The following is a 27306-nucleotide window of genomic DNA, read 5'->3' on the forward strand; positions in this document are numbered from 1 at the left end:
AGATGGCGCAGAGCAGCCCTCACTGCCGCCGCCACCGCCGGCACTTCCTGTTTTTCCTGCATAGGGCGTGTGGGGCCCAGAGGGTTACGTCAGCGTTTTTCAGATAACGTGGTGTACTGTGTCGGGGTTTCCCCCTCCATGAAATCTTGTTGGCGGCACCCGGGCTGTTTTAAAATGTATCCGTTTTTTTTGTGTTTTTTTTTTTTGTTCCCCCCCTCCTCCTCCATCAGGGAGGCGGGTTCGGCCGTGATGCGGGGCCGCTAGCTGGAAGTTGTGGTGAGGCAGCGTGACGATCGGCTCTGGCACAGAGCCATGCCTGTACGGCACAGTGACAACCCCCGCCCCACCCCTCCCCCCCGCCTCTGTGACTTTCGTTTATTTCCCAGTCACATCGTCGGCTCGAAGGGCTTCATGGCGTGTGAGTGCTGGTGAGCCTCATACATGCGGCAGCTCGCTTCGTTAGCGTTCAGCTCATAGTGTGGCTTGCAGAGCTTGTTCTGCTCGCAGGCTGATTTCCTGCCATTAGCTGCTTCTGTTTTTCCGACATGCTGCAGGCTGTTAACTCTGACTCTGTCTCCATGTGCTTTCAGGTTCCCTCATGTCCTTAAGAAGTCTGCTGCGCAGTCGCGGCCCCCCACCCCTGGAGTGGTCTGTCGCAGCGATTCGGACCCCGTGATTCCCCCCCTCCCCCTCTCCCCCCCCACCCCCTCCCCCCCCCTCTCCTCCCCCCCTCTTCCCCCCTCCGCGTCGCTGTGCTGGACGTCATGAGCATAGCAATCGCGCTGGGAGTCACCACACCTGAAACGTCCTACACAGACATGGCTGCCGGATCAGAGTGAGTAGCGGGAGAAGGCAGCCTTCCATCTGGGAGTGTGGGGGTGCAGATACAGGCAAAATGATGGAAGGATATTGGCAGAGGATGGAAAGCAATCTAGAAAAACTGGGAGTCACAAGCAAGTCGTAACATGTAAGCCAGGTTGAATACCTTTGAGTCCTGTGATATGAAATCTGTGAAGTTCTGTGTCTGTGCTTGAGAAGATGTCACACTTGGAGAGAAAAAAAGAGTTCAGAGGTCGTGTGTGCTAAACTTCCCCGACTGTCTCCTAGCTGTCACAGTTTGGGGGTTTAAACAAAATTTAATTAATTTATTTTTTAAGATTGTGAGGTTCATAAAATTGAGTCACTGGTATTTCTGTCTGGAAGACAATCTAGCTCACACAATTAATGTCGAAGAGGAGGAAGTGGAGAGAAGCTTGCAAAACAACATTGATTTTACTGTTTCACTCCAGAGGAATGCAGTAACTGATTCTGGTAAAATGTTTTTCTGAGTGCCTTGGGGGTGTTGGTGTCGCAGATAGTAACTGACGATGGATTACGAAGTCATGACACCTTTACCTGTGTGACTGTACCTTAAAAAGCAAAAGCACTTTTTACCTGTAATAGTTGCTTGCAGGAGACCTGTCCTACTCAGTTTAGTATCTTCTCAGAAACTGCTTGAGAGCTTCTAAACATTCTTTCTTCGGCAAATGTTTTGTTCCTGTTGCCTTTGTATGGCAGTGGTCTGCTAGCAGGAGCTCTGGAGAAGCTGTCAGGTCTCGTAGATAATCGCTGCTTTGGGAGTCCTCTCAAGGTCAAGATGCTTAGGCACACAGCTGTTTAATTTGAAGCCTGTGAGCAAGATCAAATCCTCGCTCCTATCCGAATGATCAGGCTTGTAAGACTGCACACTCACTCTCATCCACTTGTTGCGGTTGGTCCTGAGGTTACCTTGATGGTGGAAATGGTCATCAGATCTGGTCTGTTACTATGCAGCAAGGAAGTAACCAGATACTTGTGTCCTTGGGATTATCCAAATGGATAAAGAGTTACTGTTAACTTTAACATGTGTACATTAATGAAAGATCTTTGGTAATAGAAGGTGGTTATTTTCACTGCACAGGTTGTATTTTGAAAAGTGATGCTTGTTGCATAATGTTGTGGTGGGAGTTGTAGTCTGCCCTCTGATTCATGCGCTGAAGAGAGCGTGGGCTCTTCTAAATTCTGGGTGCATGGCTCCATCTAGTGGCTCGCATGTGTTTTCCATTTTGTGCAAAATGGTGATGTACAAATAGGCACCTCCCATGTTGCAGACATACATATCTTTTGACCCTATGGGGTCTTGAAGGATCTCAGGTCTTAAAACTGGGATGATTCAGATGGCATTTTAAATGGCCGTTATTGTTGTCAGTTCTTGTAGTGGTACCTCCTGAAACAGTGCCTCTGTAACCTGTACCTATTTCCCATCAACATCGTTTTGTGTGCCTCATTAAAGGGTTAACATGAGCCAGCAGGCCTACTCTACACTGAATGCTGCCATGGACCTTTGCGATTATGGGCCCCAACTGGCACCCTGTGTTATCAGAGGGCCCGTTTACCGCATCTGCTGTTAAAAGCAGGGCTGTTAATAATAGCTTTTATGGTTTCCGGTTCACGATCAAGGCGTCCAGCGAAGTGAGCAGGCTCCCTTTACAGCCCTCGTGAGAGGGTCTTTCGGTGCTGCTCATTCACGTAGCCAATTCTGTAGCAGGCTGGTGTCAGGTAGCACAGTGGTTAAGAACTTTGAGTAACCTGAATCCTGCCTGTGTGCATTCCTGGCGGGGGGTGGGGGGGGCGGGGGGCTTGGGCAGTTGAACACTTCGGCTCCAGTGAAGAGTTGTGTTTATAATTGTAGAACGCGGTCGATATGGACAGAAACCGAGGCTGGCTGTGGGGGGCGGGGTTGGTTTAATTGTAATGTAGCAGACACTTGTTCTTTTAGATTTTTGATTCAGTTTTCTGTCCATTTATATATAGTTCTGCACTCTCAACCCCCCCCCCCCACCCCCGCCCCCTTATGCTCTGTATCCCTGTAGCCCTGAGTCAGTGGAAGCAAGCCCTGCCGTGAATGAGAAATACCCAAATCACAGCTGTGGGAGCGCTCAGAGCCACGGGTACCGGGGACTGCCCTACGCTGTGAGTACGGCCCTCGTCTGAACACCCCCCCACACTCACACCCTGTAAGTAAGGCTCCAGGTGCGAGTGAATCCTCCCGCTGGCTCCGACGCCCCGTGTGAAGGGTGTTCGTCTGGCTCCTCCTTTTGCTGCCGTTAAATTCCGTCAAAATGGTAGCTGAGATTTACGGTGTGTCCTCGTCCTTCACCTCCCTGCCTTGGGTCAGAGGGAGCTGCTGGTCGAGATGTGAAAAATGCTCAGCTGTTGCAGGAAATTTACTTAAATGAATCCTTTTGTTAGGCCCGCCTCGCCGGTCGCCCTCACGTGACTGATTGCTGTTCGGTACGTCCAGCCAAACGCCCGTCCTTTTTTATTTTATTAAATTTTCTGAGAATTGTGTGCCCTTTCCCGAGTGATGTTTAACTTCTTTTTCCCTGCTGAAGTATTTAAGCGGTGTGGTGATAGGACCGTGGATAGGGTCGGGAGTCAGGGCCCAGTCGACACAGACTCGCGAGGGAGTTTTTCTTTGGGTGTGTGTTGCTGGGCCATTGGTGTTAGGGTGCGGCGCCGTGCCTCACGTGCGTCTTTAGGTGCTGGTGGTAAGACACAAGGCCACGGCTGATCGTGACTATATTCAGCAACCTTTTAAAACCTCCAGTCTTATCAGGGCCATTGCATGATTCATCTTTTTCTCTTTTTTTTTTTTTCTCTCTCTTTTTTTTTTATGCCGGAACGATGCGGTTTCAACGATGCAACAGTCTCATGTTGTGTGTTGCCAGGATCACAACTATGGTGCCCCCCCGCCTCCGACCCCGCCCGCCTCCCCGGTCTCCCAGACGATCATCCCCCGTGTGGAGTTCAACGGCGTGCCGTGCTACGCCGACGCCAACGAGGACGACAACTCGGCCGACAGCGACAGCTCCTCTGACGAGGAGCCGAGTGTGGCGGGCTGGTGCCACTGCAGCTTGACGCAGGATGGCTTCCTAATCAAATGCGACGGCTGCAGGTGCGAGGGCGGGACCCAAGTGCTCTTATATTAATTGGTCATTTTTAATTACTTCTTAATTAAACCCCCCCCCCCCCTTCTCCTTAGGGGTTTAGACCGGAGGAAAGGGGTTGATGGGCAGCGGCAGAAAGCAGAAAATGTGTCTGGTAAGTTTCCTTTGGCGAGGAAGGTGAACCGGCTGGCAGAGCACCCCCCGCCCTGGTCCCCCATGACACGTTGCTCTCTTTGCCCCCCCCACCAAAGCCGGCGAGAGCAGCGCCACAGAGAGCGGCGATGAAGAGGTGTCTCCCTCCACTGTATCCTACACCGCCACGCAGCACACACCTACCAGCATCACCCTCACCGTCAACCGCGTCAAGCGCCCCAAGCCCAAGAAGAGGAAGAAGAGCACGGAAAAGGCGCGTGGGGCCCCCAAGCCCAAGAAGATCAAGGTAGGGAGCCCCCCCCCCAGACGTCTTGTGCTCTTAATTCTTCTTCCCCTTGGTTGTTTAAAAATCCTGATCCCCCCCACTCCTGCAGGCTTTCAGGGAGGGATCCAGGAAGTCCATGAGGATGAAGGTAAGTGCCACACCGGTGCGATTCCCCCCCGCCGCGTTGTCTGCAGATCCGGCCCCCTCACCTCACTCTTCCATGTGGTGCAGAATTCGACAATGGATACCAGCACGCTGGACGAGAACACAGCTGAGGGCTGGGAGACCCGGATCCGCCAGTGGACGGACCAGTACGAGGAGGCCCTGGCCAATCAGTATAGCGCCGACGTTCAGACGCTGCTCCAGCAGCACCGAGCTGAGGGCCGGGCCCCCGCCGAGGCAGCCATGGACAACATCAACCGCACTGAACTGGCATGCAACAACACCGTCATTGGCTCTCAGATGCAGGTTGGTGCCAGTGGAGACCATTTCAGCTGCTTTCATACGGCGCTTGTGTCCTGTTTCCTTTTACAGTCAAGACTAATTATTCATTAGTGGGTCTTAGATTTAATTGTGTTTTGGCAAAGGTGGGGGGGGAGCTTCTCCTGCACAGCCCATTTTCATTTTGAATTCAGCAGTCGCTTCTCTCGCTCGGTCCCTCAGCTGCAGTTGGGGAGAGTCACTCGCGTCCAGAAGCACAGGAAGATCCTTCGTGCCGCCCGTGATTTGGAAACGGACACGCTGATCATCGAGTACAGGGGGAAAGTCATGCTGAAGCAGCAGTTTGAGGTCAACGGGCACTTCTTTAAGAAGTAAGGGCTCATGGTCAACCAGTCCCGATGCTGCCGATGTAAAGCTTGGTACAGGCTTGCTATTGGTTAGCTACATGGTTCCAGATAATGGTGGGCTTAATTCACTTTGTTAAAGTATTGCTAAATCAGAGGTGACCTCACGACTCCCACAGTCATAGTAGGGCTGGTTAGGTGCTGATGGCCTCTGACTCTCCTGCCCTGGATTCACAGACCCTACCCATTCGTGCTCTTCTACTCAAAGTTCAACGAAGTGGAGATGTGCGTAGATGCCCGGACATTTGGCAACGACGCACGCTTCATCCGGAGGTCCTGTACGCCCAATGCCGAGGTGAGCGGCGTACTTCACCCCTCTCGAATGTGGACGGACCACATGACCGGCCTCTAGCAGAACCCACCTGACCCCCGGCTCTCCCGCAGGTCCGGCACATGATCGCTGAGGGCATGATTCACCTGTGTATCTATGCCGTGACTCGCATCTCCAAGGACTCAGAGGTCACCATCGGCTTCGACTATGAGTTCAGCAGCTGGTCAGTGCGTGCGTGTGTGTGCGTGCGTGCGTGTGTATTTTGTTTATATTACATTGTGGGGACCAAATGCACCCCACAATGTGATCAAAATCTGTTATTTTTACATTGTGGGGACCATTTTCAGGTCCCCACAAAGATCTGTGAACGCAATAAAAAAAAGTAGACCTTGCAAAAGTCTCATATTTTGTTGGTTTACTTATGGTTAAGGTTAGGGCTGGGTAGGGGTTGAAGTTGTCATGTTGGGATTAAGAGTATTGCCCATAGAAATGAATGGAGAGTACCCACAAAGATATAATTAGAAACGTGTGTGTGTGTGCGTGCGTGCGTGCAGTGTTAAGTGACCGTAGTAGTAGCCTGTGTGTTGTGTAGGAGTCATTGATCGAAAGTCTTGCCCACCCAACATTTTGTTGCTAATGCTAACATTGGGCCAACACTAAAGATCTTAAGGTCAGCATGATATCACCCTTGGTCCATAAATGCATTGTTACTACAGTGGCTGCTACAGCACTTGTACTTTTGATGCATTGCCTTCCTTACTTTGAACCCGGCCTCTCTTTCTTGTAACTGCAGCAACTATAAGGTGGACTGCGCCTGCCACAAAGGGAACCAGAACTGCCCGGTGCAGAAGCATAACCTGAACCCTCTGGAGCAGCCTCTGCGCCCACCCTCTCTGCCTCCCCCCGAGACCCGGCGGCGGAAGGCCCGCCGGAAAGAGCTGGAGGCCGGGGTCCCGGGCACCGGCTCGGACGACAGCAGCCAGCTCCCCGAGGAGGCGGTGGATAGCAAGGATCGGCAGGGAGGCAGCACAGGGGCCAGTGATGCTGAGGTGTGTAGGATACGTTATCGGGGCCTTGTGATTGGTTGGCCTCTTCTGTCATTTTGTCTGCTGTAAACTGCCCAGATGGAGAGATTTTGCCCAGCGAGTCAGCAGTGACAGCCCTACCACCCCGTTACATTCCTCTGTCTGCTCCCTAGGAGGGGCTCTGCGATGGGCTGAAGCCAGAGGGGGGGCAGGAGGCGGAGCTGGATGAGAACGGAAGTTCCATTCAAAGCAGACGGGTATGTTGGGACCATCAAAGGGGAATTCATTTCTAAAGAATGTCTGTAATGCATAATCAGGCCTAGTGATGGTAGACACAAGCTTTATAGGCAATTTGACAGTATTACTGGTAATCATCGATAACTGGCAGGTAACTTGGTGTCGATATCTGACAGTGACTAACCAGCGATTATTTCCTCTGTCTGGGATGTCGGCTTAGGCTACACACACAGATACAATGTGGCTTTCAGTTCAGCTGCCACTTTTAAAAAAACATCCTTATTGTTTTTTCATTTAAATCCTTGTAGATTTCTAACAGAATCTTTATAAAGTTATATTAATTTACTTTAGATCAGTGGTTCTTAAACTATGGTATGCAAAAGTATGGCTGTCAATTGTCACCGTTATTGTTTATTTTTAAATTGAAATATAGCGTATAATTTTTTTCAACCTTGTCCAGTCCTGCTAGACACAGGGCCTTCCAAGCCACAGAAACCTAGAAACACCGAAGTAAATATGACTTCCTGGAATCGGGGATCCTCATTGACCGCTAATGCTTCCTTCTCTTCGTGCCGCGACAGACCCGCGAGGAGCGCAAGGCTGAGGCTGTAACGCAGGTCTTCGATAACTTGGAGAAGAGGAGGAAGAGGAGCTCGCAGACGCAGGAGAGGTGCCACGGTGCGGCAGTCGGGCCGGGAGCAGAGGAGCCCAAGCAGGAAGGAGGCGAGCTGGGGGATGGTGACTCCCCGCTGGCCGGGACGCCGCCGACGCAGAGCACCGGTGTGGGTGTCAGCACGCGCCGCTCCTCCTACTTTACAGTGCGTGTGCCGCCGGCCGGCCTTCGTTCACGGGGACAGTTATAGAATTTGAATAGAGAATAGAGTCTGTTCTAATTGTGAGTTATCCTGAACTGGCTATCGGGCAAGCTCTTTATTAAATAGGTCCATTTTTCCCTCCCCCAACCACAGGAAGTACCTCCCCCTGAAGTGGAGAAGACCCCGGCTGCCTCCAAGCCGGCCCCGGTTCGATCCTCCAAGCCCCGGCCCAAGAGCCGTATATCGCGGTACCGCTCTGGCTCGTCCCAGCGGGCACGGCGCCAGAGGCAAGCTCTGGCCCAGCAGGCCTCTGACCCGGGGCCCGGTGTTGCAGAGGAAGGTGTGGCGGGAGCATCAGGCGTGGATTTGGGAGTGGGGGAAGGAGTGCTGATGGTGGGGCAGCCCGTCGACCCCGAGGGGCCTGGAGGAGCAGCGACTGGGACCTTAGGCAGCAAGTCAGGCCTTCGGTATCACAAGACCAAGAAGGTGAGGAGCTGCTTTGGCTTCTGTTGTGTTTTGTCTTCCAAATCAAGATATGGAAAGTTTGAGGTTAAACGGCAAAAAATCAGGTCTGAAACACGTGGCGGCTTGATCGGGGCCAGCTGTGCTGGGGAGGTGGTGTCTCTGGGCGTAGAGATGGGTCTCACTATGGGATGCCCGTGGCAGCGCCCTGTAGGCCAGCCCAGCACAGAGCTCTCCCGCTGGTCTCCTGCCGCTGCCAGCTCCAGCATCAGCCCTTAATCAGATTAGCTCTCATTGTTATGTTTTCACGTTTTGGTGTAAAAATACAGCTTTCCTGGCATGTATTCTGGAGATATCAACTGGACCAGTAAATGGGTCTGAATGAGAACCAGTGGACCCTCTGCCCAGCCCGGCAGTACATTCTGACGTATCTGGTTTAGGCCCCCAGTAGACTGAGTGTCGCTCTGGCACAGATGCTGAACAGCATTTTGTTTGCTGCCCACAGTCTCACTGCTTTTGATCCCCCCCTTCAGTACCTGGTAACGGAGTGGCTGAATGACAAGGTCCCCGAGAAGCCGGAGAGCCCCCTGTCCCGGCCCCTGCGCATTACCACAGACCCCACGGTGCTGGCCACCACGCTCAATATGTTACCTGGCCTTTCGCCCTCACCCCTCATCTGCACCACACCCAAACACTACGTACGTTTCGGCTCCCCCTTCACCCCCGAGCGACGCCGACGTCCCGTCATCGTGGATGGATCCTATGGTTCCTTCAAGAAGGTGTGCCATATTTCCCCCCCCCCTCGCCGTTTCATTTCTCGAAATCAGATCCCAACCTGTAGGGGGCAGCATAAACTTCAGACTGACTTCAAGTTCATGTGGAGGTCCTCTGTTTTTTCTTTAGCGGTGGATCAAGCAGGCGCAGGACGAAAGTCTTTCCTCAGCACGGGACGAGGGCGAGACGCCGTCAGATTCTTCACACCAAAGCAGCTGCTCTTCTACCGCCTTCAGAGCTGGTATTTCATTTTCTTAAAGGGCAGTTCAGACTGCATTTAGGTCTGATAAGTTGCATGTTCACTGTCTGTCCTGGCTATGGTGCTAACAGGTCTGTCTTCCTCCATTTCTGTCCCCTTCTTAGAACTGACAGCACCTTTCAAGAAACGGAAATGGAAGTACGGCCCGCAGCCGTCGTCGCCCCCCAGCCCACTTCTGCCCGTGTCCTCTGAAGGGCTGTTAAGGCCCCTCTCTCCCATAACCCCGCCCCCAGCCCTGCCCTCTGACCCCCTGCACACGTTACTGCCCGAGCCGTGCCAGCTCACCGTGGGGGCAGCCGACGAGCGACCCAACGGCTACAGCCGTCCGTATTCCCCCATCCAGTCCCCCCCCACCAGCCGCTGCAACACCCCGCTGCAGTTTGAGGTAGGGAGCTCTTTGCCTGTGTTAGGACTGTTCACGTTTTGTGCTGGTTTTATATTGGTGTGGCTTGATGTACCTTACAGTCCATGCAGAAAAATGAGGTCCATGGACCGGTTCCGGACTGTAGAGCACTGTGGGTACAGTTGGCAGCCATCCTGTATATTATGGGATCGCCCTGTACTGAAAAATAAAATGTGTCCTGTATTGATCCACGCAATTGCAGGATCTGTCCCATATTTCTGTACACATTGTGTATCCCTTCTCAGCATATTCTACCACTGGAGCCCTTCCCCGTTGCCCATTTCACCAGTCTGTGAAATTTTTGTACGCCGTAAACTGGTCCATAGTCAGCTAAAAGTTGGGAACCCTTAATTTACAGTTCAAAGAAGGTTGAATTCAGTAGCAGGGCGGCGCTCACTAAAACACAACTGCCAGGTATCTGGGAGACACCATGCTGGCTTCCGTGGCTTTGAGTCCTGAAACACTGCATGGGACAGTTGGCAGCAGTGTTCACCAGCCTCTTCAACATCTCCTTAGAACAGGCCATTGTTCCCACCTGTCTCAAGACTGCTATCATCATCCCTGTTCCAAAACTGGCAACGGTCAGACCCTGAATGACTATTGTCCAGTGACCCTGTCCCCCATAATCATGAAGTGCTTTGAATGACTATTCCTAACTCGCAAAGAAAAATATCCCGCCTTCCATGAACCAACTTCAGCTTGCTTATAGGGCAAATAGGTCAAATGAGGACATTACCCCACTGACCCTTCACACTGCCATGTCACATCTGGAATAGACATCACCTCAGCCTCCACACACACCGGTGTATTTTGATTCTTGACTTTCCCATTAGCAGACCACAGGCTATACGCATAGGCCAGTACTCCTCCACTGTCATGACACTGGAGCGCCACAGGGCTGCGTGCTGAGCCCTCTGCTGTACTCCCTCTCTGCACATGACCGCTAACTTATCCATGATTCCGACATCATAATCACCGCCATGACAGGCCTGATCTCAAACAATACACCAGGCTATAGACAGGAGGGTGAGAACTTGGGGAGCTGGAGCCAGGACAACAACCTTACCCTCAACCTCGAAGAAAACCAAGGAGCTGATCCTGGACTTCAGGAGATCAAAAAGGACCAGCGTCCCATCAACCTCAGTGGCGAGATGGGGGAGAACAGAACTTCAGGTTTTCTTGGTGTCCAAATCAGCCATGACGTCTCCTGGTCAAGAAACATAACAGCCATTGCCAAAGAAGGACGTCAGCGGCTTCATTTCCTCAGAAGCCTAAAGAAAGCACAACTTCCGCAACAGCTGATGGTCAACTTCTACAAGTGCACCATTGAGTCCATCATCTCCTACTGCATCACAGCACGGTACCCAGGCAGCACCTGAGAACAGGAAGGCCCTCCAGCGCATCATCACATACCTCATCACAGCATGGTACCCAGGCAGCTCCTGAGAACAGGAAGGCCCTCCAGCGCATCATCACATACCGCATCACAGCATGGTACCCAGGCAGCTCCTGAGAACAGGAAGGCCATCCAGCGCATCATCACATACCTCATCACAGCATGGTACCCAGGCAGCTCCTGAGAACAGGAAGACCCTCCAGCGCATCATCACCTACTGCATTACAGCACGGTACCCAGGCAGCTCCTGAGAACAGGAAGGCCATCCAGCGCATCATCACCTACTGCATCACAGCATGGTACCCAGGCAGCTCCTGAGAACAGGAAGACCCTCCAACGCATCATCACATACTGCATCACAGCACGGTACCCAGGCAGCTCCTGAGAACAGGAAGGCCCTCCAGCGCATCATCACATACCGCATCACAGCACGGTACCCAGGCAGCACCTGAGAACAGGAAGACCCTCCAGCGCATCATCACATACCGCATCACAGCACGGTACCCAGGCAGCTCCTGAGAACAGGAAGGCCCTCCAGCGCATCATCAGTACAGCCCAGAGGATCACTGGCTCACAGCTTCCTACCCTGGAGGAATTCCTCAGAACTTGCTGTAACTGCAAAGCCAGGAACATCTGCAGTGACACCACTTCACCCTTCTGCCATCTGGCAAGCACTGCAGAGCCCTGACTGCCTTCTACCCCAAATCACACTGCTAAACACCCTGGGCCCACTCCCCCCTCTCACAACAGCACCAAACTGAACTGAACTGAGACCTATCCACACTACACACATCCGGCACTACACTCACAGAATCTAACTGTTCTGGCTCCTAGCAGTCATACGATCACCCATGCTGACTATGACAATGCTGCTGTCACATTCATCTCAGTACCACAGTTGTGTTCTATGTAATCCATTATACTGTGCAATACTGTTGATCCTGATCATTCTTACAGTAATTCTACAACTCTCAACCGCTGCCTTGGTCAGGTGCGATTAATTTATGTACAATATTTCTCTTATACGTTTATACTGTGTATTTGTATTTGTACATTGCAATATGCATTTGTTTTGTTGTTGTAGCTTGTATAGTTTATATAGAGGATTCTACAGTATGATCCAACCTTCATCTTATTGTACTTGTTCAGTGACAGTTAAGATCTCTCATATGTGGCTCAGCAAGCCATTCCTCAGAGGAGCCACATTACGGCTTAAAAACCCGGAGCTGAGGATAAGGCTTTGTCTGAGGATATGGCCCACAGCTGCCGCCTTAGACAGACCCCCTTCTCCTCTTGCTGGCCGCGTGCCCCTCGCAGTCCCATTTAACGTGCATTAAGCACATCTCTCACTTGCATTACTTAATGCTAATGATGCCGCCTCTCTGCCCACAGAACATCTCCTCTCCTGAAGCCTCCCCGGTACACAGGCCAGAGTCTCTGTCGCCCGAGGTAATGGCCCATGCCCCACTTTCCCAGAATGCCTCTGTGTATCCTCTAAGAATAGATGCACATTTCCTCAAGCTGGTAAACATGGATTTCTTTTCCCTTCTCTTTCTGAATCATGCATCCTGCCTGCAGCCCTGTCTGCGCAAGGAAATGGACGGGCCCTGCACCATGCTGTCCGACCCGCCCCTGCCCTCCGCCCTGGACAGCCCCACGCCGCTGGAGGACTGTCCCCATGGTGCCTCGGACCCTTTTGGGGCGTCGGGACCAGCGGCGCCACCTGTACCCGCAGACACGGTGTTCAGCACCAGGCCAGTGGAGGTCGCAATGAGGGAGCAGTCCTTCCGCAAGGAGTTCAGCCTCATCTACGCCTGCTCCCCCCTGAACTCCAACCTGGCGGAGGGGCTGGGCGTCCGCACGGCCGGCGACAGGCGGCCCTCCCAGTCGGAGGGCAGCTTCTCTCCAGCCGAGCCCTTCTTCAACTGCGTCGGCGGGCAGGGCGTCATCGCGGAGACCGGCGCGGGCTCGCTGTCGCCATACCCGGAGCCGCACTACAGCGGCTCTTACCCCGACAGTGGCACCCCCCCACATCCCGGCAACCCCCCGCAGAAGAAAAAGGCAAGCGCTCTCTCTTCCTTAGCCACCCCTCACTTAGCCCTAAAATGATGTAGCTGTCAGGACTTTGGAGGCATTAAAAGCCAATATATTAAATTGGCCTTATTTTCTCTAATACAGTGAAGTTATGTTTCACTTGCTTTGGGACGTAGGAATGGTTCAGAAAAGGAAACCAAAAGCTAATCTGCTACGTGCTCCTTCTCCCGCACTGTCTTCGCCTGTCTGTTCTGTCTGATTTATGGAGGAATACTTTTCTCTGTCGAGGTCTGAATTTGTAAGAACCAGCTATGGTCATATGGTCAGAGACGGTTCAGGGTTGAAACATCCGCTGAGCGGAGTTCTGGTCAGCGCCTCTTTTGGCTCTGAGCAGCGACTCCCTGGTTAATGACAGTGACCCCGGACAGCATGGGGACCAGTAATCCCTCTCGAGGCCACTGGGCTGTTCCCGTTGGTCACTCTGACCCTGAACGTCTGCTGACATTGCTCCTGATACTTTTTGCAAAGTATTTTTTCCCCACTTTTTTTCCCCTAAGGCAGAAGGCCAACCTGCACACGATTAGTCTGCTGACAGGAAAGCCAGATTACCAGGCTTTATCTGTACGAAGTGAATACAAGACAGTACCAAATATGGTGAATATTTTCTAACTCACTATAGAAGTGTGCATGTCAGTATTGTTGCATCTGCATACTCCCCCCCTCCCAAAAAATACATCAACTATTAATATGCAAGTTATATTTTTTTTTGTGAAGTCCATGTTTCATTACAAGTATTTCCAGATAGTCACTTTTTTTGTTGCCATGACGACGTTCCATCATTGGGCTCGGTCAGGGTCCTTGTGGCCCGACCCAGTTTGGTCCGTTCCACTCCGTCCCACCATCTCTCAGCATCCATCTGACCCCAGTGAGTGAGGATGGATATAGCGCTTAGCTGTTGAGGGCCGCAGGGGTTGGCCACGCCCCCGCGAGGACGACCTCACCCCTATCACCTGACCGTCCATACAGCGGCAGACCTGCTCCACCCATCATTCCCCCTGTCTTGGGTTTCCTGCTCGTCGCCTACCTGTGTGGACTCTCTGTGCGCGCGTGTGCCTGTGTGTGCGTGTGCCTGCTCCGTGGTACGCTTCCCCGTTGTGCTGTCGTTGTTCTTGACCATGTGCTGCTCCCTGTTGCTTGTGCTGCAGTTGTGCATTTGACAATAACCGAATCGCAGAAAGGCACTAATACCGCTGGGGTCGTGCGTGAATGGAGCAGAGGACGTCGTCGGCCGTGGTGACGTGATACCAGCGGTCCCCTACTTTCACAGGACTAGCCTGTCCCTTCTGCAGAGTTTTTACAAAACATCACTGGTAGCTTGTAAGTTACCCGGCCCTGCCAGGCCATGCTGAAACAAGCTGCATATTTCACTGTATTTCACTTGTGCGTTTGCGTTTTAAAATTTCATTCCTGAATATGGAACGACAGAGAAACGGTCAATTGATTATTGGCTCATAGGCTGATCAGTTGAAACCTACCTCCCCTGTATTTGATCACTTATACAGTTAAATTTAAATTAATGTTCGGTTTTGTCTATTGAAACTGAGAATGACAGATATGACTGAAAATGTGTCAGCCTCTCCACCCCCCCCCACCCCCAACCGTTGCAGGCTTTTGTCCCAGTGGCGACCACGTCCTACCACTGCGCTAACACTCAAGCATCCCACTGCCGCAGTGGACCTCATTTCCCTGTCCGGTCTGTCTCACTCTCTCAGTCGCAGATTTGGCAGCACTGTCGTGATGTCCCTGGCTCGGGTATTTTGCCCATGCCCCCGGTGCACAGTATTTTTATATTCTGGTCCACGGAAGGATGTCGTTATCTTGAGCTTCCGGAGAAGATTCCAGAATGTACCAGTCAGGACTTTATGGTGAAAGCTTCCAGTGAAACGTTTGTTGTCCAAAACACTCATTAGGAAACTGGTTTGTCCATCTGTGCAGTCGGCACCAAATCATTTTATTACCCTTAATACAGTTTTAGCAGTAGCCTGAGTGCTTCTATCTGCCCCCCCATCAGTGTCACCCTCCATCCAGTATAGCTTGAATCACACCCCCTAACCCTAAGGTTGTGTCTTCGTTTGGGGCCTCTAGGTGTCCCTGTTGGAGTACCGGAAGCGCAAGCAAGGGGCAAAGGAGCCAGACGGGGCTGCAGGAGGTGCAGAGCCCTTTAGTGGCCCTCGCTCAGCCCTACAGCCCCCATCCTCCCCCCAGAGCTGCCTGTCCTCCCCAGTGCATGCTGCCATCCCCCACATGGAGGAGGTTAGCCCCCCGGACCATGGAACAACCTCCCAGCCCCTGGGGCATCAGCCTAGGGCCCAGGACAGCAGCAGCCACTGGTAAGGCCAATGGGGATTTTTTGGCTGTTTACTGGGGTTTCCCAATCCAGTCCCTATTGCCTGGTAATCCAGCCAGACCAGTCCCTGGTAGCAAAGTCTCAGAGCTCCTCCTCTTCCGGAGTGGCTGCCTCACATGTCGCTTGTGAGCTTCTGATGTGGTATTTCTTTCCTGTCAGGATGGTGCCCACTTCAGTTGAGCGGCTGCGCGAGGGCCAGGGCGTCCTGGAGCGGGTGCTGAGGGGCGGCCTCAAGATGGAGCACGCCCTAAAGAGGACGGAGGCCCCGGCCCGGCCTGCCGAGGGCTGCCGGGACAAGGAGGCCGGCGCGGGACCCTGGCCCGGCGGCACGGACTGCCCTCAAAAGAGCTCCCCCGGGAGGCGGCCCAACGTGATCGAGCCGCGTGCGTCTTCTACCATCGTGGATCTCCACGACACGGACAACTACGATACCCAGGCAGCTTCCCGGGACCTGGTCTCCCCCGCCAAGAGCCCCCAGCGGTACAGCCACGGCTCTGCAATCTACTCCCACCAGGTATTCCCATCACCTATGACCCCGGGGTCTGTTTTCTTTCTCCCAGACCATAATCCCCCCACCTTTCCCAATCGTAGGATGGGATTTCACCCAGGATAACTGAGCATTGGGAAGCCGGTTGAAGTTCTGCTGAGGATTGTCATACCCGGTTATCCATCGGGCTCAGTCAGTCAGTGTTCGTGTTTGTTTTAGGTGCCGTCGATCGTGTTTGAGAGCCATCAGAAGACAGAACCACCCTCCTTCCTGCACCAGAGTGCGTCGTCGCCCTTCCGTGGCTCCTACAGCCCGTCAGCCCCCTCCCCCAGCCAGGCCTACTACTCACGTCTGACCTCGAACCCCCCACTCACTCAGGAACCCTCTCTTCAGCAGCAGGTGCCTGCCAGCTCGGCGCCTTGCTACCCAGCCCAGGCCTCCTCCGTCACCTCATCATTCGACGCTGTCCTGTGTGGCTCCTCTCGCAAGACAGGGGGCGCCCCGCAACACCCTCACCAGCTAGGCGGTGCCGGGCCCTCTGGAATTGAGGGGTCCCAGTTTCATAGCGGGAGCCCCCTGAAATCCAATCTGCTGAACAGTGCCCCCTCTGGGCTGGTCACTACCACCCCCGCCGGCGTCCCCAGATCCCCCTCCCTCAGCCAGACTCTCCCAAAAACAGACGCATCCAGGCTATCCCAGCAGCCCGGGATACGGACCTTAAGCCCAGACAGCCCTGGGCAAGCGGTGCTACCCCCAGGAAGCAGGCTCCTCTCCGCCTCCAGTTCCCAGCACTATACGCAGCGCAGCACCCCCGTTGGCCAGTTCCAGCATAGGCAGATTTCGGGCTCAGGAGTAAGGACACAGTCAGGAAGTTACTGAGACTCGCACAGACTCCTGGGGGGGGTCATAGAGCCCGAGGAGGGAGGACTTATCCGTCAAACCAGGACTCTTGATTGTTTTCTTATCTTTTCCCCTCTCCTCTCTTTTTAGGGAAGCAGAAATTGTCCTTCACATGGCTACACAGGGGCTTTGTCGTCTTTCAGAAATGCTAGACAAATGGTCATGTAACTTCTGTAAGTTCTCCTTTACATTATGGAGACCATGTGCAGATAGGTGTGGTTATGGAGAATCTAGACATGCTGATTAGTACCTGTTCTTTTGGTACTTCAAACGATTATGATGGGTTTTTTTAAACCAAGCATAAGAAAATGAAAAATAGGTGGAACTCCAGATCATATACAATTTTGTTTCTGAGAGATCAGTCCTGCCGTAACAGAGGGTTTGTTTTAATTGTAAAATTGTAACAATACAAACAAAACTCATTCATACCATCCGTTACAAAGATTCAGGGAGGGAACGGGACAAAAGAAATATATTTGAGAAGACTGTGTTCCTGAGAAGATCATTCCATACAATCCCCAGCCTCTGTCCCCTCCCATAAATGACATAAGACCTCTGGAGTCAGGATCTGTAATTGTATTTTTTTTAAAGTTGATCTTATTTCACTTATAACAATTCTAGGCTTGGTATATTGTACTTGACTCATACAGATCTTATAATCCATGGTGCTGCAGTTTATTTTTTTATTTATTTTTTTAATCCATTATACTTTTCTCCACACATAGTGAAGTCATTCAATCTATTTCTAATTGGAAAAAGACTTTTGAAAACTGAATCACAGTGATTATTGTTATTTTTTTAACAAACATTCAGTGTACAGGAATGCAGAGAGAGCAACAGAGGGTAAGTTGGGGGTGGGGGGGGGGGGCTAGGGGGTGGTTTTTTTGTTTTTGTCACCTGTTGGGTTGTCCCGTTAAATCCTTGAAGACTGAGGAATTATAAAAATTGAGAGTTAATGTTTTTTTTTTTTCGCTCCCCTTGGACCAACTCCGCATTCCCCACACCTGCCAACACAACCGGACACTGTGCTGGCGAATGTGTCGATGGGGAGAGCTGCTGTCTTTCCTTTTTTAAAAAAAAAAAAAAAAAAAAAAGTTTGTAAATGCAAGTGCTGCTTCAACAACGTTTCATTTTCCACAGAATGCTGTACCTCTCGTTTTTATCTCTTAGTCGGTTTGTTACCCGTCATGATGAACGAAACACAGCGAGGTCACCAAGTCACACAGCAGCCGTCGCACGGGGACTAAAGACGGAAAACTGTCGAAAGCCGTCCACGGGCCGATTGCTCACATGGACCACTGATTCTCCCCCAGTGTGGACAAATAACCCCCCCCCCCCCTCCAAACAGAGAGGCTCTGCTCAAAGAGGAATGAGCACAGGATCTGCTGGGAAAGGTGGCTTCCGTTGCATACATGTTCGGGGTGCGATTTGTGGTTGACTGGACAAATGGCGGATTGAGCACTCTCGTGACCTCTGACCTCTCCCCTGCCTCTCCTGCAGAAGACGGAAGGGTACTCACTCCTTACCTGAATGTTTCTCATTGTGAAAGTCATGGCTGAAGAAAACTTGTGACCCAAAATACCAGCACCTTAATTAAAAAAAAGCAAATGTTGTGTATGATCATGTGTACTTTGTATAAAATGTGTTATATACTGTACGAAGAAAATATAGTACACTAAATTTGCAGTTTGACTTTTCTTTTTGGTCTGGCACAGCTGAAAGCCTGGGACCAAATCTGACCACCGATGATAAACTCCTGATGATTAAGGAAAAGCAGATTTTGAAATACTGCTTTTTTGGGCAGTATAGTGACACCTATTTGGATGTTGAAAAACAAAAGCAAACAAGCTGCAATATGCTTTATTTTTGCCCATGTTAATGTATTTCAGGAATTGCACTTAGAAGGCATTTTTCTATTTTCAAGAGCTTCTGGTGCCTGATGCAGTTTCAACTAAGCAGGTAAGGCTTTGGGTAAAAATTACGGCTGAGGGGCTCCCTGTCTGTGCAGACTAGGTACCTCTGGTGGGATCTATATTCATTAGCTCAAGTGAAGTTTATTGATAAGTGATGTTGAACAAAATTGCAGAGGAAGATGCAAGGGTATGAAATATTAATTCATTCCATATGAAGGGCAGCTAAGCTCTTGCAAACATGTAAAAGTATTTTTAAAAGCCTCTCATTCAGCCAGGGCTATGGCGGTCATGGTGTATAAAATGTACAGCTTATTTTTGGTGTTTTGGAACACTTGTACCCTGCAGAGGCACAGTCAACATCCCTGTCCACTGAGCCTCTGCACTGTTTGCTTGTTTTAGATATATGGCTGGGAGAATGGGTGACTAACCCAGAGGTCGTAATAATTATCTTAGTCTGCATATCATCCCAAGGGATATTCTCTGGGATACGTTGGACCTGACCAAAACGTTGTACTTTGTTTTCAGCACTGTAGAGAAACTAATCTGTTTATATACACTAACGGTGCCTCACAGAAATAGTGGTCCTGCCTTTTTGTGGACCGGTTCAAAGCAAAAGGGATCCGAATTGATTGGTTGTTGGGTAAAGTTGAGCCCTGAAGGTCAAAGGTCAGGGGACCGCCTAGAGGGAAAGAATGTGGTCTCTCGTGTTGCCTCACTACCCAATCCAGCTGTAGGCTCGACATTCTCGCTCTGGGTTCTCCCGGTACACAACCCGGTATCCACACTCTGTCTGAACCCGCTGACATTTCTTAGGCCATGATGTGGGCTGCTTTGCTCTGTGGATTGAAAATGACACGTCAGTACATGTGCACTTGTTTTTGGATCAAGCCAAAACAGCCATAATGGTCCAGCATTAAATCTCAATATATCTGCCTAAAATCAGCTCCACTTCCATAGAAAGACCCCTTGGCTATTTTAGTAGCCATAAGCGTTTTGTGGGAAAGTGCCTTGACTCACGAGAGGCAGAGGAAGCCCGAGTTGTGGCAGTAACACTTCTCGCAGTCCCTGAGGAAGGTCTTGTCCGGGCTGAGCTGCCTGCCCCCAAGGCAGGCACCTGGGCGGGTCGATTAAAAGGACAGGTTTAAAACTCGGAAAGTCAAGCGAGCTGCTTGAAGTCTGCTGACGATGCAGGTGTATAAAAAGCACAGAACGTTTTGTACGCCACATCGCCACAGGTAACCCACGCATCAACCTGCTATAAAGTGCAATAACCACCAATTATATTGTATATTAATAGTCCACTAATGTGTTGTTTTGGAAATAACAAAGACGGATAATACATTTTTGCAATGAAAAATTCTCGCATTGACAAAAGCTAAACTAATACCTTGTGTTTCTTCCTGTTCACATATAAATGTATGATAAGATATCAGTGTTGGGATTTTAAAAGTGAAAATACTGCTCAGCTAACTGCCAAATTTGGGATCTCAGCCGATATGATACTGCTTCACTCTGTCAATAACCAGTCACATTACTTTGACCTGAAGTAGACCTGGCCACTAGGGGGAGTGCTCCTGCCAGTCCGGATGCACAGCCTGTGGGGAAATTGAGGGCCTTTTATATATAGTTACAGAAGGCATTGAAATAGATGCGCTTGATTTGACACACAGCCACCCGAGTCCTCCTTTCGGAAGAGCCTCTCGAACCAGCAATCCGCTGGCTGAAGAGTCTTTCATGTCTGATATCTGAATGTTGTCCGAAGCCCCACAAGGCCTGAAGCATGCGCTTCAGAAGGGAAGCCAAAACATACTTGTGAGATGAGAGTTAAAGGAAACCAAGCTGGTACGGCAGTGATTTGATTTTAAAAAGCTGTTTTAATACACAGTTTGCTCCTGAAATGCTCTTGATGGTTTGAATTTGGTTAGGGGTTTTTAATTAGAGACTTCATATTCCCATTTTGAATACACTGATATATGATTTTAAATGGTTGCTTTAAATGTATCAGTTTTAAGACTAAAATAACCCTTTCAATGAAATAATACGGATATGTTGAATGTCTAATTATACTGTATCATATAATTAAAAATATGTAGCGGTATAGCCATGATGCTTGTTTCAGAGAAAATATATCAGGTAAAATTGCATATTGAGATGGAGTTTTACATTATTTTTATTTACGCACAGTTTTTCCATATTGGAGGTGGAGACATTTTCTTGTCTAGCAGATAAGGTGACTTGTTTGGCTAACGGAATGTGCCAGATACCCAGTGTAGCCTCTTCAAACAACTTTCCTGTGAAAGACTCACCTATTCAGAGCCCCTGAGGTAGAACATGGAATTATGTTCTTACCGGAGTGATGGGAGATGGCTCCTTCGCTTCCTCCATCAATCCAGATGATCTGCAGAAGGAGACAGACAGCCCACAGCTTGGCCAAAAGCCTGGGAACAGATGCAAGGCTCACGCCTGTCATGCTGGTCCAAAGTCTTCACGTTGTCCTCACAGGATGGGTCTGAATGACTTCTAAACCTCCTCCAGAACTTAATGTCTTGAGCTGAAGTTGTCTTTTACTTCTGCTTGAAGGCTCTTTTTGATGATCTGCAGCTCAGTCCGGGAAGTCAAGGTGTTAGTGCTGAAATGGAGCGTCTTCATTCCTCACACGTTTTATAGGCCCCAAAACAGCTGCTTGCAGATTTCAAATAGCCAGAAAGTGTCTTACTTTCTCTAGTCCCTGTCTAACATCCCTAATGTTTTTCCATTGGCCTGTTACTCTGGCTACGGTGTAGTCTTCCCTGTTTCCCGCGCCTTTCTTGAGACGTCAAGGAAAAAATTTCCATAAATACTTTCACATTTTCTCTGTGTCTTTTGGTTTTTATGAGCTAATATCCTCATCTGGAATGTGAAACATTGGCTCTAAATGATAGGCGTTTACCTGCAGGGAGGATGGGGGGGTTTCCTGTCTATCTACAGCCTGCGGTCTTGCTTTCACAAAGGCAGACTATATCGGTAGTGCGGGGACAGTCTTGCTTGTGTGTGCCATCTTGGCTATATTCTCAACGACAACAAGAAAGGAGACATCTGTCGGGGTATGGATGGCACATGTTGTCGATTCAAACTGAGAGTCGTTTATTTGGATGGGTGGTTTTCTGTGAGAGAGATGGCTTATACGGTAATGGCATCTCCCTGGGAAAATTCCAAATGTAAGACATATTCACTAGTGGTCTGTTTTGGATCCTTTATGTACCAGCATTGTATTCGCCCGTATTTATTTTTCCTTGCTCTTGTGGGTGTCCTATGTGCCCTGCGCACATCCAAGCCCCCGGCGTGAACGTAGGCACCCTACTTGTTTTGCCACGAGCTGCCGACAGCCTGCAGATGCATTGGGCGGCTTTTCCTACGGGGGACGGCCAAGTCACGTCGGGGTCACGCCAACCGTGCCGACTGCCTTTTTTCTGAGGCCAACGTGTCGATTGGCTGCAGGGTGGAGCATGACAGGTGAGCACGTGGATTCGGGAGCTGTTGCCGTGGCGATTGTGACGCATACGCCGGTGCGAGACAGATTTCAGGTTTGTATTTGTGTTTTTTCCCCTGGTGGGATGCTGGTTAACCTTATCTGACCACTATATCCAGTTATACATCTCTATGATCAAACCAAGTGATCGATAATGATTTTCAGAACACTGTCCAGCCAGCCAGTTAGGTAAATAGCCGGAACTACATTATGAAATTGATCGTCACCTTCGTCTACATCTCCTTCAGTCCATCTTCCTTTCAGGACCGTTTACCCTCTTTGAGCATGGAGAAATTCACACCACCAGCCCACCTGTTTAGTAGCTACTGCCAAGTCCAGACTGTGTAGTACTGCTTGCTTCATTGGCACTGCCATCTCATGCACTAGTAACTGTGTTTATTGCTCTCCTGATAAATAATAGCCTGTAGAAGGAGCACACAGGCGCAGGTGAGATGCCGTCCTGATGGAAACCCCCCACCAAAGAAATCTTCATATCCGGTGAAAAGCGGCGGATTTTCCACTGGTATTCCTCCGAGAAGATCTCTGCCAGGTTGCTCTGTGATATCCCTAGAACGATCGCACGGTCGAGGCTCTGCTGACTCTCTGCGCCTGCTTGCAGAGGTCCGTTTTACCGCCCGATGGGCGCGAGACGACATGCTAGCCGGGTCCTGCCACCGCCCCAGTAGGACCCTGGCATCTTGGCTGAGGGACCTGCGAACCTGGGGGGCTCTTTTCTGTTACTCTCCGCTGGGCCTGGCTGGACACGGTGGCGGGTTGGAAGTGGCCTTTGCAGCCAAGCGGCAGGCTGCAGAGAAACCAGCCATCTGTGCTTCTCCTTTCCAGTCTCTGTCTCTGTGATATTCTGTGATTTTTAATTTTTTTTCCCCCTGCAACGTGTTATCCCAGAATTATAAGCAAGCTTCGCTCTTTCGAGCTACAGTAATAGCAGGAAGACGCAGGACTGATATGAGATGTTGGATGCGGGGAGGGCAGGTGGTGGGTGTAATGGGCCGAGGTAATTCCCTGCTGTGCCTTCCCCTTTAGCCAAGGCTCTGGAGTTCCCTCAGGTGCTCTCCGGTACCTGCCCCAGCTAATCCCTGCCAAGCGTGACTCAGGACAAGAGGGGTGCCGTTGAGGGAGGTTGGTTGCATTTGTTTTTTTTTTATACTATTTTTTCATTACCTGGCCAATGTAGAAATTGCATATCGACATTTGCATAGTGCATAATTTTATCCCCCACTCATCCATTTTTTTCCTTCTTTTCTGTGGCTATAAATAGAAGAGGGACAACTGATTCACCGAAGTGGAAAGGCTTGCATGGTATGTCGTATGGAGACATTTCCTGTCTCGGTTTTCCATAAAAAAAAAACAGCTGCAGTCTCCTCCTCTTGTCGTCTACTCAACCCACACAACCTTGGAAATCTAATATAAATTTAAAATTCCTTTTTTTGTCTACAGAGTTGTGTTTTTGGTACCTGGCATTTTATGGTTATTTGCTTCAAACACTATCCCAATTCTGGGATAGTGTTGTAGGAGCTGGATAACCTTGGTTATTTTATTTATATGTGCAGTACCGGTGAAAAGTTACTTATTAGGATTTCTGTTTTTTGCATGTTATATATTTTTCCAAAAATAACTGAAAATAAAACACATGACATATGAACCAAAACATAACAATGTTCAGGAAAACTGTCATTTGCCCCTAAATCTCAGACTCTCACGCCAGCAAATCATCCCCAGCTTGTGGCACAGCCTCATCCGTGCCTGAAAGTGGGAATCACACATGCAGAACTCAAGGACGCAGGTCAGAACAAATCAAGAGTGCAGTGGCAGAGAAGCTCAGTGTTACTCAGCAGTGCATGCTGCATACAGTGCGGTAGTGTATGGGGAAGAGGAACAGGGGGAAAGCAGGATGGAGCTTCTGCTAAAAGTAACCTGAGAGCTGAAAGGTAAATAAGCGGGTTCCTGGAGGGAGGCTCCACAAAGCACCTGTCGGGGTTCTGGGTGTCGAAGGGGTTTCAGGTTCCCATGGGCTGGTGAGGCAGAGAGGAAGTGGCCACTGATAGCTGGTAGCCGTCCTGGAGAGGATCTGTGACACAAAGAGTGTCAAGAGAAAACACTTCCCACATGGTCACTCTCCCTGTTCATCGGGAGTGTGTTGTCTTTAAACTCCCTGGAAGGTTTCCCAGAAGCTGGACGATGGTTCCCCAGCCGTGGGCAGTAGACATTCCTCAGACGGAGCGCTTTGCCCTTTATGGGACCTGTCTGTCGGGGAGGTTCTGAAACCAGCACGGAGGAGTCCGCAGCGGGGGCGGAGTCGCTGCCCTCACCTTTCGATGCCTTTCAACGAAATACTTCCGATGATTCATTATATGTATATAATTCTGTCAGTTGCCACTTTATCAGGTACACCTGTTCAACTGCTCCTTGAAGTAAATATCTAAACTCCCAATAATATGTCACCAGCACAAAGTATGAAATATTGCAGATACAGGTCAGGAGCTTCAGTTAATGTTCACATCAAACACCAGAATGGGGTAAAAGGTGAATTAAGTGACTTTGAATGTGGCATGACTGTAGGTGCCAGATGGGCTGGAGTGAGTATGTCAGAAACTGCTGATGATCTGGGATTTTCAAGCACAACCATCTCGGGGTTTATTGAGAAAGGGCGGAAAAAAATACATCCAGTGAGCAGTGGTTCTCTGGCCAAAAATACCTTGTTGTTGGCAGGTGTCAGAGAATAATGGTCAGACTGGTTTAAGATAACAGCAAGGCAACAGTAGCTTAAATAACCACTTGTTACAACCAAAGTATGCATCTATTTATGTACAACACGTCAAATCTTGAAGCAGATGGGCTACAGCAGCAGAAGATCGCAAAGGTTGTCACTCCTGTCAGCTACAGTGGGCACAGGCTCACCAAAACTGGACAATGGAACATTGGAAAAATGCAGGCTAATCAGAGGAGTCTTGATTTCTGCTGTGACATTCTGATGGTCGGGTCAGAATTTGGTGTAAACAACATGAACGCATGGATCCATCCTGCCTTGCATCAACAATTCAGGCTGCTGGTGTAATGGTGTACGCCATTTTCTTGGCACACTTTGGGACACAGTACTAATTGACCATTTTTTTTAAATGCCGCAGCCTATAGTTGCTGTCCATGTTTGTCCCTTTATGACCACAGCGTACCCAGCTTCTAATGGCTAATTCCTCCCGGATAATGCACCAAGTCACAGAGTTCCTATCATCTCACACTGGGTTATTGAACATGACAATGAGTTCACTGAACTCAAATGGCCTCCACAGTCACCAGGTCCAGGAATGTCTCAACCTGGTTCTAGCAAGGTGTACCTACTAAAGTTGTCAGTGAGTGTAGATGTATATTTGGTTGATGAACCCGACTTTGCACTTTGTCACTTCTTAGATAAAGATGAAATCCAACAGGACAACAGCACTCTCTTGTTAATGACCATATCCATATTATAAAACAATCATCCTCATAATGTTGCATTCTTGTGATATTTAGCTTTTTACAAGATGACCAGGTGAGCAGTTATTTACAGCCACCCAGCAGTAGGCCCCACAACTGACATTGTTCTCTGCTTCTTGCTGGGCTCTGTGTGCGGCTTTTGTCTCACGCTGATCATTCTATCACAGCTCAGCGGTCATGTGATTATTCCTTCCATCTGCCACAGCTGATGTGCACTATAGATTTCATGTTAGTTTCTCTTTTCCAGTCTTGTCATTTGTCATTATGTTTGTCTCTGCACTTCATCCGTGTGGTGTGTGGTATGGTGTGATGCTGAAGCAGGGTGTCACTACACACTTGAAGGTGGTTTTCTTACCTTTTATGCAGGTGGAGTTAGTTTGGACAGCTTGATGGGTCTGGAGCACCTGGTTCATGTCCTGTTTAGAATTCTTTATTTCTTAGTTTGCTTAAAGTGTTAAGGCATTTTATTAACTAAAGGCAGATTAAACCATTTTTCTTATATACTGATTTGGATCTTTTATCAAATTACAAAACAGGATGCAGTTTATACTTTTATCCATTTATTTATTCTTAAAAAAAAAAAAAACAACAACGATGAACATGTGGTGACTGGCGATGTAGGTTCTGTTTGACTTCCAAGTGACAGTCTTGTACAGACGTTTCTGTTTTGTGACAGAGACACTTTACAGCATCTCCTTCATAAATAATGACAGCAAAAAAATAAAATAGCACTTGATATACAACATATAAATTAATAAAGTACAAATTCCACAGTTTTGTATTTCATTGGCGTGTCTGTGGGGGGAAAATTACCTCCAAAATTTTACTGTTGGGTGATAAGGACAGACTCATGTTACAGAAATCCTCATACACATATAACATTAAGAAAGAAAAGAAAAAAGATTTTAATAGCGGTTAAACTATACCATGAAGTCAATTGGCCATGTCTGATTAGCTCTCAGAGAATAATGTCTATGGTATAAGAGAAAGGTCTAGAATATAGTGTGCTAAGAATGTGAGATACATGATTATCACGTTTCCCACACTCAGATGACCCAAATGTACACCTGGTTGGCTTTCAGCTTGTAGCGCTTCACAAGGCCTGGGCAGGGATGCCGCTCTTTAGTGCCTGTGACGCTTCAACCCACAGAATATTCAGTGCAGGCTTAGTAATATTGGCTAAAGCCACGTAGTACTTCCTAAGCTTGCCAAAAAAGTCTTGGCCTCTCCCTTTGGGAGCTAAACCTGTTGCTGTTTTTGAGTCCAAGACCCCTGACTTCAGCCTTAGTCACAATCTCTGAGAAAAACTTAACTTTCTAAGGATTTTTAACTGGCCCAGTGCTTCTGCTTTATGTGGCATCTCTTAAATGTTGGATACTACTTTCTGCAATCCATCAATGTTGAGCTGATTAACAGGTTTGGGTTTTTTTTGACACAGTCTCTAAAAAAAATCCTGGTGGAGATGTGGAGCTTCATGAGTTACCGCAGAGATGGCCAGATGACAATTTTCCCCCACAAAACAGTTTTTTGGAAATTTTTTGTGAGGTTTAATTTACTTGGCATCTTTGTGGCAGCAAAATGAGTCAAGCAATCTCATATCAATTTTAGATAACATTTTGTAGCAAAACATTTAATTCATCATAGCTTACATGTATAAAACAAAACAAATTTCAATGATTAATAACTGCCTTA

General features: G+C 49.4%; 1 protein-coding gene across 6 annotated transcripts; it reads left to right on the forward strand.

The window, feature by feature from the left end:
* Positions 1-728: 728 nt before the first annotated feature.
* Positions 729-17563, forward strand: setd5 (SET domain containing 5). Of its 6 annotated transcripts, none has more exons than XM_072715419.1 (24): positions 729-835; positions 2892-2991; positions 3271-3312; positions 3729-3976; positions 4064-4122; positions 4220-4407; positions 4496-4534; positions 4618-4854; positions 5050-5198; positions 5409-5526; positions 5616-5725; positions 6296-6551; positions 6701-6784; positions 7346-7582; positions 7733-8065; positions 8575-8820; positions 8945-9056; positions 9179-9459; positions 12266-12322; positions 12452-12934; positions 13469-13561; positions 15053-15297; positions 15474-15828; positions 16021-17563. In XM_072715419.1, exons 1-24 carry the CDS (start codon positions 765-767, stop codon positions 16678-16680), a joined length of 4803 nt encoding a protein of 1600 aa, XP_072571520.1. In that variant the 5' UTR covers positions 729-764; the 3' UTR covers positions 16681-17563. The 6 variants fall into 6 exon arrangements, with proteins under 6 accessions (XP_072571520.1, XP_072571521.1, XP_023682606.2 ...); XM_072715420.1 differs by having other exon boundaries at positions 7346-7546; XM_023826838.2 differs by having other exon boundaries at positions 3750-3976.
* Positions 17564-27306: the final 9743 nt, after the last annotated feature.

The sequence above is a fragment of the Paramormyrops kingsleyae genome, chromosome 8 (assembly GCF_048594095.1).
Source record: "Paramormyrops kingsleyae isolate MSU_618 chromosome 8, PKINGS_0.4, whole genome shotgun sequence".
Lineage (NCBI taxonomy): Eukaryota > Metazoa > Chordata > Actinopteri > Osteoglossiformes > Mormyridae > Paramormyrops > Paramormyrops kingsleyae.

Bases quoted from the DNA above. Each gene is read 5' to 3' on its own strand.
- setd5 (XM_072715419.1), top strand. From the start codon at position 765: ATGAGCATAGCAATCGCGCTGGGAGTCACCACACCTGAAACGTCCTAC. The intron at 2,992-3,270 runs GTGAGTACGGCC...TCCTTTTGTTAG, and splicing joins ACCGGGGACTGCCCTACGCT to GCCCGCCTCGCCGGTCGCCC. The intron at 9,460-12,265 runs GTAGGGAGCTCT...CTCTGCCCACAG, and splicing joins ACACCCCGCTGCAGTTTGAG to AACATCTCCTCTCCTGAAGC.